At 42.2% G+C, this 13,158-nt stretch overlaps 1 protein-coding gene across 1 annotated transcript in view; it reads left to right on the forward strand.

The window, feature by feature from the left end:
* Positions 1 to 13,158, forward strand: part of TYRO3 (TYRO3 protein tyrosine kinase) — a 98,255-nt gene that overhangs the window by 77,665 nt on the left and 7,432 nt on the right. Inside the window, exons 15-16 of the mRNA XM_083167518.1 lie at positions 1,855 to 1,976; positions 3,049 to 3,158. Of these exons, the coding sequence (XP_083023644.1) occupies positions 1,855 to 1,976; positions 3,049 to 3,158 (232 nt within the window). The remainder of the gene's footprint in view (positions 1 to 1,854; positions 1,977 to 3,048; positions 3,159 to 13,158) is intronic.

Here is a 13,158-nt window from a genome sequence, read left to right on the forward strand (position 1 = left end):
GACCCAATCTGTATTCAATCAGTCTGAATTGGATCCAGATTGATGGGATTGTGCCAAAATCGTTTTGGTGTGTACACAGCATAAGCTGCATCACTGGTCTGGCTGCAAAATAGCAGAATATTTAATCAAAGTTTTGGGAAATGTCTTTAAAGTTTAACCCCCACCACTCCCTTTTTTTTCTGTCTCAAAATAATCTTATTGAGTAATAAACAGAGACAGAATTGCATGCAAATATGCGTGAAAGATGCATGAAAAATACTGATACTGAAAAAGTAATTTTTATCAGCCTACATTTAGTTGCAAGTAAACCTCAAAAATAGGCCCACAGCAGACTGCAGCGTCCTAGGCTCTTCTGGCATCAACTACACGGACCCTCATCTCCAGCACCGATGGATCAAATGTCAGCATAGCATGTGAGGGCTGCGCAGTGGAAGGCTTCCTCCCTGCGCCGCATACTCACTGTGACCAGGTGTTTTCTCCGCACCGCGTGATGTCACAACCCTTCCGCTCGCTTCCTCTGCTGCAGAGATCTCTCTCTTGGCACAAAGTCTCCAGGCCAGGGGCAGGCAAAGGTTCAGGAGCTTCGTGACAGCATCCGCCCAGACTGACTTTTATTAAAAAGGTTTGGCAGCCTAGAGCAGTGTCAGACGTAGCGTACGTCCAAGGTCCCCCACACTGCACACATATTGGCCGGGCCTGCACACTCTACCACTACCTGGCCAGCAGCAGGGCAAAGCAATGCCATGATTTGCGGGTGGAAAGGGGGTGGGGCCTAAAATATGCACCATCACTAGGTTTTAGGTAAAATATGCAATAACCAGAATGGGCAAAAATATGCAAATATATATGCAAATGCTTATAATCCGGTCTCTAGTAATAAGTAATTAGCTAGCGATACTGTTGCCTTTCGTAAAATGTTTTTTTTTGTAATCTACAGACAAGTTCCTTAAAATGATGTGATAATAATAAAAAAATATTGGCACTTGTAACATTATCCTGGTAATGACGTTTTACTCCACAAAGCTTGCGTTAATAACATTAATAAGAAAAAAAGACTTTATTTTAGAATTATTTGGCAGAGGTTTTTTTTAAATATTTTTTTTAATTCAGTGAAACTATATTTTATTTGGCAGAGGGTCACGCAATCAAATTTTTATTTTTTTATTTCTGTTAATCCACTTGGAAAGCGATCCCCAGGTCCTTTGTACTATATTTGGAAAATGTAATTATTGTTTAGGGTTTCTTATTTTCTATGAAAAAAACATTTTGGACTGCATATAATATTTATATGCAGAAATGTAGTCATATATTGTTTGTGCGGGGAAAATACTGAAATCAGATCTTGTTCTTTTATCTACTAACCTGCATAAACTAGTCCTGAGGCAGGTTCTCTAACCCCCTGCCTGCTTACATCCTGCTATCAAGCCACCTCCCACCTGCTTGAACCTCTTGTAATCTGTCTGTCTACCCTTCCTACTAGATTGTAAGCTCCTCCGAGCAGGGCCCTCTTCCCTCCTGTTGTCAAAGCCCTCTTCTCTTCACATTTCACTCACAACTCTCCTATACTCAAACACTCTGTGACCATCTTCGTCCGCATACTCATCTTCATCATTGGCCTCAAGCCTCTAGTAGTACGTTGATCAAGTCCTTACTACTTATATTTAAGCTGTAATGTGTATTGAACTGTGGCGCTCTTCACCTTTACTCTATTTTGTTATTTATTCAATGTAATACTAAGTTTTGTTCCTTTGTACGATGCTGCGAAACACTCCCGGTGCCCTATAAATAAAATTATAATAATACTAACCTTATAAGTCAGGGGATTCTAATTTAGCTTACTCTTTTTAAACTTAGGGGTGAGTTTGAGAAGCCGGACCAAGGGAAGGCTACCGGTTCCGATGGTGATTCTACCGTTCATGAAGCATGGTGATCTTCACACGTTTCTATTGATGTCCCGCATTGGAGAAGAGCCCATTGTACGTTTTCTCTGAAACCTTATGTTCTATGTTTTGATGTTGTTATTGTTAGTTTTCAGTTAGTCCCTGACCTCTTGCAATCGCACATGTATCAATGACAAAGCCTATATCTTGTCTTTGTATTAATGCTTTCATTACTGTTCGTTCCCTTGGCCTGCAGTTGTTCCATACTCTCTTGTTGGGATTTGGTTGTGGATCATTGGGTAGACCGGAATAGGTAGACATAATGTAGGGTGAAAAGCTTCACCGGGTCGATAGGTCAACGTGAAAGAGGTAGACACCACGAAAGGTCAACCGGTGCAAAAGGCTAAAACTAAAAAGTTCTCTGTCATTGGTATGACTACCCACATGTATGACCACTTAGTACAAAAGTGTACCCTTGTGGATAGTTTTTGCTCGTCACACTTTGGGCAAGGTTATCCAATCATAGTCCAAGTGGATTTTACATAATGAAAAGAAAACAAAAGAGGATATATACCCATATAGAGCATTAGAGAAGCCTGGAGCTTTAAAAAATAGTTTCTAGGTTGATGAGCGGTAAAGCAGCCGTCACATAAGTTACTGGATGCTGCGATAGTCCAGATAGACGAATCTCACCCATGCAATACCAGCCTATTAATAGTGATCTGCTGTCTGCGGACTGTCTCCGGAGGACTTCTGTATAAGATAAGGAAAGTGGAAAAGTATAAAAATGCCACATCAAATGCCAAATTGGATTTAAACACTCCGGGGGAGTTCAAGGGAAATCAGGTTCGATATGCCCTTCAGACAAGTCTGACTAGTGTATGGGGGCCTTAAGTTGGCTATACATTCAAGATAATGCAGACCCCTTACATATCTGGTGCTATTTAAAGTAGAGCCCCAGATTGCTCATGGATTAATGGCCCTTACCACTGATTGGTCTACAGAGCCAGCCAATCAGCAGATACAGGCGCCATCTAGTGGTCATCAGCAAACTGTTGTGTTAATTGTCTGTTACCATGGCTACAGTGTTTTTTGCCAGCGCATTCTATTGTCACATGGCTGAAATGTGTGTATTGATTGGCCCAATGTATCCTATTTGTTTCCCCAGACTCTGCCACTACAAACCTTAATCAGGTTTATGATTGACATCTGCAGCGGGATGGAATATCTCAGTGCGAAAAACTTCATACACCGCGACCTCGCCACCCGCAATTGCATGTAAGTACATAACTAACCGGATCCTGCATATCAATTTTTCATCCTTTTTGCCCTGCAGACAGGAGAACAGTGTACTAGAGGCGTTGCAAATTAGCTGCTAATCCATTTGCAATAGCTCACCATCAAATGTTGTTTCCAGTGTGTGCAGTCTGTATATAGCCCAGGACTTACTCGGTGGCTGGGATAGACCGGCTGTTGAGGAACGGAGCTGACGTCACACGCCTCCCCTTCTTAGGCAGGCCTGCGTTTTCCCTGACACTCCCTGAAAATGTCCGGTTACCGCCCCCCAAACACCAGCTTCCTATCAATCAACTTTCGCACAGCCAGGGATAAAAAAAATTAGCTTCGCATATGCTTATGACGGACTGTAGACATGCACATTCTACCAATTATAGCCCAGCCTAGGAGTTTGCAGCTGTACGCTCAGGCCTGAATAACTCCCAAAGTTGCACAGAAAGCACAATGGAACTCGGTGTAAGAAAAAGCGGCAGCCATTGCATCGTTGCACTACATATACAGATTCAGACTCCGTCGCATGCAGATGTACTATTGATCAGTGTAACCCAGCAGAGTAGTTTTGTCCCTTCCAAGACGCTCAGCGGCCAAGTCACCTGGGACCTGGTGTGCCAAGAGGGGCTGTTTGTCACTTCTGGAACCACAGGGTTTGAGGACACATCTCCACAGAAGCTTTTAGTATTAATTACAATTCATTCGCTGAGTTGAATTCAAATTGGTTGTCATTGCTCCCTTGTTGTGTACGGTGATAAATACGTATATTTGCCCATAGGCAGGGTTGTACAAGCGAGCAGTCACTATCTGTATGCATGGTTTGATACCAGTCCTCATTATCAGTATGCACATGCACAGGAGTATTTGTGCCTCCAGTGTATTCTACATAGACTGCCATGCCATTTAGATACGGTTGATTATTTACAGTGTGAACATGGCTAGATACACACCTTCGGTCAGCGCCTGAACTTGGTGTGACGGTATACCCTGTACTGTCCTAATTTTGAACACCCCTGGTCAACATGTTTCATTGACTCTTTAAGTTATAAGATATTCTTCCTCTGCATGGTAGACACTTATGTTTGCAAATTGAGCCGATTAATAGTAAATGTGCAGAGTTAAATTCTACTACAGGTACATCTCCGATTTTCCGGCAACTGATGGTCTTTTAATCCATGCACATCAGGTGCCGGGGGCAGATAGGATTCGGGAGGGTTTAGAGGGGATTCAGGAGGGGGGGGGGGGAACAGAAGTGGCACTGCTGGCAGGGAGAAGGACTGCTGGAGAGAGTCCCAAAGGGTAACATAGGTGCAGGGATGCGTGGGGGAGTCGCGCTTTGAGGGGGGAACACCAGGTGCTGGGGAAGACTCAATGTTACCAACATCTCCTTTGCCAGACGTTTCAGCTTCCAAATATTTAAGGGGTGATTCAGGTTGGTTTGCAAAACAAACTCTTTCTTTAATGGGCAAATCTAACTCTCTCTGCAAAGATTTGCAGAGAGAGTTAGATTTGGGTGAGTTATTTTGTTTCTGTGCTGAGTAAATACTGGCTGCTTTATTATTACACAGCAATTTAGATTTCAGATTGAACACACCCCACCCAAATGTAACACTTTTGCGAGCCAACCTTAATTTGGTCTTTAATTCTGTGTATATATATCGGCGTATCTGGCTGTGTGTACCGGCGGTCGGCTGCAGGGGTGGCGGCTGACTGATCTGAATTAAATACCCAAACAGTTGTGATGTCAGAAATTGGGCAAACAATTCACAAATGTGTTTACACTTTGCAATTTTCTGATAGGTCGGCGAATCGGCCGAATGTCCAATCAGTCTGCCAGGTGTGTGTTTTTAGACCTCTCCAATACTAAATCCGTTTTGTAGGGCGCAGCCAGAGATGATATATTAATGTATTCCTTTGCTGTGCTAACCCCATATGGCGCTGCGAAGCACATATGCCACAAAGATAAAAATATAATGTTTGCTGCCTGAAGCATAGGAGATATAAGGACCACATTTGCTGAAATGTAGAATTTCCTAAACTCACTATATGGTACCTACATGGCTGAGGCTTTGCTGCTTAGATCTGATCCTGATACTTACACAAGGTTTCTGCCCTGCACCCGGAGAACCTCCGCCTGTGACACAGATAATAGGAAATCAAATCTCTGCCACCAGATTTCCACGGTGTCGAATTATGTGCGTGTGAAGAACATAATGTCAATGGGAAACGAGGCTCAAATGGTGCTTGAGAAGACACCAATCTCTTGTCTGAGACAAGCTGGCACAGGAACACATACCATGCTGATGAGTAGAACAGCAAATGTTCGATGAAGAACAGAGAGAGGAAATTGGCTGCTTGGAAGCCAGTAAAGTCATTAACCCTCAGTTGTGTCTGTTGCCCAGAGCTGCACAGTACAGAGAGCCCCAGTGTACATTGCGCACTGGAAGCTGCAGCCCAGGGTGGGTCACCTAATAAGCTTAGGACACAGGTTCTCAAACTCTGTCCTCAGGACCCCACACAGTGCATGTTTTCCAGGTCTCCTCACAGAATCACAAGTAAAATAATTAACTCCACTCTGGATCTTTTAAAATGTGTCAATGAGTAATGAATGCACCTGTGCACCAGCCGGGTGATCTGGAAAACGTGAACTGTGTGGGGTCCTGATGACCGAGTTTGAGAATCCCTGGCTTAGGAGATAGTCACACACTAAGCTGCGTTTTGGTTCCAAACCACAAGATCATTCCGAAGCTTCTAGAAGATTCTGAACTGGTTAAATACAGTGGAATGAACGGGCAGGAATTCTACTCGCTTATAGAGATGAAGGGGGTAATATGGAAAATCTCCGTACAGAGAACTCCACATAGCCGTTCTCCTGTAATCAATCATTAAGCGGATGTCTACAAAATCTATACAGTTTTCAAATTGGATGCAAATTCCGTGGGATATTCATTTAAATGAAAGCCGTTACATCTGTGCAAAGTGATGTAATCCGGATGGAATTGCAGACAGGCCCAATAAACAATCAAACTGATTTTGGTCAGATTTTAATTGGTTTTTACTGGATATTTTTGCCCTGTGGGCCAAGTGCAGTCCGGGCAGGACAAACCATCAAATTGCCCGGCGTGATTACTGCATATAGGGCGGACCACACATCTGGTCATAAGGGAGCATATATTTATATTGCTCTATCAGGTCTACATTCTGGTTCCTGGCGGATTGGAGGCTGCCATGATGAGCGGTCAGTACTGTAGGTCCGTGTTACTGTCATTCTGTGAGGATGAGCGCTTTGCCTGGGATTAAAAATAATGTGGAGTGTTTTATGTAGAGGTGGTGGATGATTCTGCCCCTGCGTTTATAGCTGCGAACCAAGTTCTATCGGTATCCGGTTGACAGGGTCTAGACGGCACGCTATGGTTAACATTGATTGGATCGACACCTAAAATGGTCGACATTGACAGAAGGTTGCCATGGAAATGGACGACTCAGGAAAGGACTGCATATGACATATGCAGACACTGTCTCCCGTTGAGCCGCCCAGGAAGCTCCCGGGCAGCTCAACGGGAGATTCCGGAGACTCCTTCAAGGGGAGAAGTCTCCATAATCTATGGGGGCCTCGGCTGTATGCTAAACGTGTGCACATTTGTTACAATTCTCCTGCACACTTACTAGAGACAAACAAAGATTTTCAGAGAGTACATTTAGAACGCCAGATAATAGTGTGAATAAAATGGTTCTCAGATGCGGTTTTAGCATAGCTTATTAAGGGCACATCTGTGGTGGTCAGTTAGTCAGCGACTGACCACAATGATATAATTAGGGATGTCAATCCCTGGGTATTTTTTCAAATCTTGGATTCAGGATTGAAAAGTGCTTGTTCCCAGGATGGGCCTAACTAATAAAAATGCTTTTAAAAAAATCGGCACCACCCCATCCGCCCCACATTTACCTACATAGGCGGGTGACTGGGAGTGGGGCAGAAAGCAGCAGAAGCTATCGATTGGGCGGTAACAGAGCAGGGGTAGGCCTGGCCTCTGACCATGTTGGGGGGCAGGAACAGCTGGGCAGCGTCTGAGCAGGATTGGAAACGCCAGCAATTATGGGGCCAAATTTCATGAGGCAGTAATGCATGTGAACGACGACCTAGAACTGCATCCCACCTTAGCTTCCTAGAAGACTATCTTATTATTTTATTTTTAATATTGTAATATTCAGGACATCCACTATTTAATATTGTTAAATTCAGTCTTGTACAGAGAAGTATTGGATTTAAATATAAGCCCCGCAGCAACACTCCCTGACACCAGATTGGGAGAGCAGAATTTCACTACTTAATTTAATTTGCAGATCCGAAGCTGTAAGAAACGGCAGCCAGTAACAGATGGCTTTTTTTTTTTTTCCTCAAGAGTTCCAAGGGCCAAACAGCCGATAGATGTCCATTGCCTAAAACAAAGAATTTGTTTTACTGCCTTCTGTGTGGACATTATGCCAGCAGGTTTTCACGTAAATATTCCATTTCTGGAACGTGCCTATACCCTAAGGCAGACAAAGCAATTTAGGTTGAGAACGCACAGATTTCACTGAACGTGCAGCAAAATGGGTCTTTTATCAGACTATCCAATCAGAATCCTCTCTCTCTCCCAGCTCCCTCTCTCCATATCCAGCAAGTTTGATAACGAATAAGTGTCCCTGCAAAAATAGTTTTCACTTTCTGTTATGACATCTTTTAGCAAACAAAGGAGTAATTTGGTCCGTCCAGTGGCCTCTAGTGTTTGGTGGCGGTACTTCACCTAATAGAGTTGAAGAGTAGTTAGCCTTTTAATATATATACTAGTTAAAAGCCCATCTAAATGATGGCTTAGTCCATATCTGCCCTTGCCTCCAATCTCTGTCTTCCCAGCTCCCTCTCTCTCCATATCCAGCAAGTTTGAAACAGATCATTTTGCTTTCACTTTCTGTTAAGGAGTCATTTGGTCCGTTGAGTGGTACTTCACGTCAGAGGTCCTCTAGTGGTCACTGGTGGTACTTCACCTCAGAGGTGAAGGGTTTTTAGGGCTAGATTTACTAAGCTTGAAAAGTGATAAAATGGAAAGTGATAAACCAACCAGCCAATCAGCTACTACCTGTCATTTTTCAAACACAGCCTGTGAAAAAGAAGGTAGGAGCTGATTGGTTGGTGGTTTATCACTCTCCATTTTATCACTTTTTAAGCTTAGTACATTTGGCCCTAAGTCTTTTACATACGTACATGTCTTCGATCCTGATCATACGAAGGGGAAGAAGTACTGAATTCTGTTGTCTTATCAACATTTTAATAAGAATTATAGGCGTGCCGTACCATTTGAGATAATTGCCCTTCGACCAAGATATATTCTTTGTTTCTCCTAATTTTTTACCTCCTATTTATTAATTATTACATTTTCTACATACAGTAGATTGATTCAAAAAGACTAACAGTGTTGTTGCTACATTAAACGCATTTTTTTTTTTTTTACCAATTTGATTTTGGACGTCTTAAATTAGATGTGATTCACAGCTGAAATGATTCTCAATTTTTCAAAGTGACATCGTTTCTCTGACTAACACCCTCGTGATGCTATGCATACCTTATTTTAGGAGTTTTTCCAGTTATCATTACAAAAGCAAATTAACCGTAATCTAACCATATGTGACAATTTCCATCGGTTAGCGCTAGCTATTTATACCTTGTTGTCTGAAAAATGTCTATTTTTTTGCTAAACTGCAGCCCCGCTCAAAAAGACTTCTGGGCTTTTTAAAATATTTTTACCCTGGGAAATATACTGTTGCTTGGCAACCAGTAAGATCAGTGTCTAAGTCATTGTATATAAGCCATTCTATATTTATGCACTTTTAGAGAAAGGAGATAATTTTTTATGTATTTTTTGGCACTTGCGATTTTCAGCGTCGGTAGCTTACTAGCATTAAGGGTATTTATGACGGTCATGGAAAAGATACTGGTGGTTTGCCCCCTTTTGATACTGGGACAGCTGCGGCTGCAAAAGCTTGTTGGAAGTTGTGTATCCGTCTTACCACACGTTGAACGGAAACATGCTAAGACAGGGACGTCATACGGCGTGAAATCAAACCAGAGTAAATGGACGATACTCTTTGCCAGACAGTCCTTAAACTGCAGAGCAAATGAAAGGTGAGCAAAAGTCTCCTCTTATTTTGTCCTCTTTAAGACAGTGATGTAGGGGTGGGCTAATGGGAGGTTTATGCTACGGGTTTGTAGGGATGAAAGATTACAGGTTCATGGCCATTAAATGTATGTGACCTGAGCACACCCCAACATAACTTCATCATCTGTTTTACTCTTGTAGGGAGCTACATTGTGGAAGCTTCTAAATAAAAGGTTAAAATATAGTTCTTGCGCGTTTCATTTGATTTTCTCCGACTTCTTCAGGGATTGGAAGGTTATCTGCGATACAGATATCTGGAAAGAACTAGAATATCCATTTTATGTTTTGAAAGACTATGAAAGGTCGACATGGGTAAGTTAGACTGGGTCGGAAGGTCAACACAAGCAATATGTCGATAATGGGAAGGTTGACATGAATTTTCACTTTTTTATGTTTAGCCGACAGGCGGTATTTCATGCCCTACCATCCACTACGGCATGGCGGGAGAATAACATAGTGTGCCGAGCGCAGCATGGCTAGCGGGTGTAGTACACTTAGACTGTGTCCATGTCAACTGCGTCGACTTTCGGGACAAAAAAAATATGAAAAATCATGTCGACCTAATGCTTGTGTCAACATTCCGACCCTGTCGACCTAGGGCCTGATGACCATTGGTGGTCGGCCCAATGACCCATACTCATTGTGGTACGTCCTAGACACATAGGCCATGGAAAAGATTTGTAATCGAAACACATTGGCTGGATCTGCACATATATGGACTACTTGATGTTTTTTTGGACAGTATTCTAAAGTATTTTGTGGTGGACTTCTTCAACTATTTGGACAATCCGGAAGGTCCTTATTAGAAAGGGAAGTCCTTCTACATCATCCACGTGCCTTAACTTTTTAGTCCTTAGGGACGGTAAGGTGGTCCATACATTTTTAAAAATGATTTGTATATGATAGAAAGGTATATTATAAAGTTTTTTATCTTTGATACTGGTCGTCTGAGAACTCAAGCTAAAGATACCCCTATGTGTCTGAAATCACGTTGTGAATTGTGAGTTTTGGTACGCTTGCAAAACGAAACTGCTATATGTGTTTATTGTTTTCATTCCAGTGAGTGAAACGCCTTATTTTCTCTCATCGTTGGGTGAACTTGGTGAAGGCTTTCATACACCTTAAAGATACCTTTATGAGTTCACCTGAACACACTTCTTTGTGAGTGTGGTATGTCCTGTGTGGCTTGAAAAATCTGTTGCATTAAAATGTGACAATCCTACACATGATATTCTTTTTCTGTTCGAACTCATTTGAATTGGCGAGAACGTGAGAAGGAAGAAGAGGACATTTATTAAGATTTATGGACAGCGCTCTGGATATATCCTAAAAAAAAATGTTGTATATTATGTTTATTTACTTTTTTTGGTTGAACAAGTTTTAGGTATATTGGAGTTGCTCCTCCCTTTTTTGCGCCTTGACTCCTCCATCTTGTCAATTTAGTTTACATCCTTCTGCGTTGAGGCTAGCTTATGAGGACACGTAGAGTATTGGGTCTCGTTTATCGACGACTGTTAAAACTCATTGTTATTGGTAAAACTCGTTGAGTATGGTAAGTGGTGCTCCCAGCCACTCAGCTCCTAACTGTCATGTATTACGCTCCTGTTGTGTGTTTGAAACATGACAGATGGGGGCTGATTGGTTGGAGCAACATTTATCACACTCCCGTTTCATCCCAACAAGTTTTGTCACTCGATAAATGGGCCCCTTTGTTTGTAAAATGGCAGATTTGATTTTATGGCGCACCACAGCCGCGGCGTAGTAAAACTACATACCTTCCAGGTTAGAATGATATGTTGTCCTTGGCATGGTGAAATTGTCAACATCATTCATGTCAGCACCTTCATAATGTCTACATTGGAAATGTTTCCATGAGGGTTAGGGTTGCTATTAAGGTGCCCATACACTAGTAAGATTTATCCTCAGATCTGGCTGGTTGGAACAAAAACATGGTTATGGATGAGTGACAGTTTGTCAGTTTTCCAGGATTTCCAAGCAAATGGTCAACTGTCATTTGCTCTCATCCATAACCATGTTTTTGTTCCAACCAGCCAGATCTGAAGATAAATCTGCATGTGTATGGCCACCTTTAGTGTGACGCACAAGGTGAAAAAGGAAAACAAGTACTGTATGTTGATATTCTATGGTCAATGTCACCATGTTGTACAACCATGTCGGCATAATGAATGTTTGACATCTACAAGGAACTTTTGCATAGAACATTAATAGCCGTTGGCACTGCATGCCTCAGTAGCCCCAAAAGGAATATCCTGTTCCCCGGCACCGATTACTGTAGATATTAAATGCCTGAGTTCCCTTCCATTACATTAGGGCTTTAACTAAAGAGAAAGAACCTTGAGGTGATTAAATGTTTCTGTATAAAATGTCCTTTTATTACCAGTACCCACCTTCCTGGAATGTATCACATTTTAATGTAAGGTCTATCCGTCCTACTAGCAGCCCAGTAGCATGTCCCGCAATTATTAACCATACATAAAGCCACTTGTACTGTAGGCCAGACATCGGGGGCGAATGTAATAGTCAGAGTTTGCCAGAGGTGTGGGATTGCGAATGGTATTTTGAAGCGGCACTCATTTCCAAGGCATGGCTTTGCCGTGTAAATGATTGCCACTTTTTAAAAAAATGTCAGAGATCGCAACTTTATTCGTTTCTGTGAATGGAGACAAAATTTTCTTATCTGTTCCCTTGACATATGGTTTAGTGATCTTTTTATACAACAGGAACCACCTCCATTGAAAGTGCACACAATTTGTTCACAACATATTCCTAGGCACATTAAGTTAGTCAAGGCTTCAGAAGAGCCTACAATTATCATTCCTACTAACCTATCTGGGTCAGTATACCTGTACCAGCCCAGAGAAGTAAGTCATCTTGGTCACCAACTAGCAGAATTAAGCCATACCCCAGGCATGTCCAAACTGTGGCCCTCCAGCTGTTGTGAAACTACACTTCCCAGCATGCCTTGCCATAATTTTACAATTCCCTAATAGCAAAGCTGCGGCAAGGCATGATGGGACTTGTAGTTTCACAACAGCTGGAGGGCCACCATTTGGACATGCCTGCACTAGAAGATATCGTTAACGTTATCACCAGAGCTCCCAGGCAAACGATTTAGCACAAACACAAGCATATTAAAATCAGCTTTTGGCAGCAGTAGCCGTGAGGCTCGGTACAAATATAAGAAGTGGCTGAGATGTCATTTTCTATGTGAATATTGTGTTATTTTAGCAGAGAAAAGCCAGCACTAGAACACATCCCGCTCCGACCGATACATGCTAATAAGCGCAGAAATGGGATTTACTATGACAAATAATGTATCTACGCAGGGCAACGCTGTAAGTGTGATCAACCCATTAACACCACCCAATGAGTCACAATGGGCTTTAGATTACATAAAGTGAGTAAAATAAGCCCTTTATAAAATCTCCTGGCATAATCTATGCACTGTGTACATGCTCCGTTCTGACTTTCTGAAGAACGTATTGCAATATACTGTGAATGGTAATATGATTGTACTATTCCTTTAATGCCGTTATCTATAGAAATTTGGGGTAAATGTATGAAGCAGTGATAAAGTGCCTGGTACTTTATCACCGGCCAATCAGCTCCTGACTGTTAAGTTACAGGCTGGGTTTAAAAAGGGACAGTTAGGAGCTGATTGGCTGGTGATAAAGTAACAGGTACTTTATCACTTCTCCTCCCTTATCACAGCTTCATACATCTACCCCTCTTTCTCTTAGTGCAAGGTAAGGGTGGGTACACATGGGGAAAAT

This window comes from Crinia signifera, chromosome 12 (assembly GCF_055691185.1).
Source record: "Crinia signifera chromosome 12, ASM5569118v1, whole genome shotgun sequence".
NCBI lineage: Eukaryota > Metazoa > Chordata > Amphibia > Anura > Myobatrachidae > Crinia > Crinia signifera.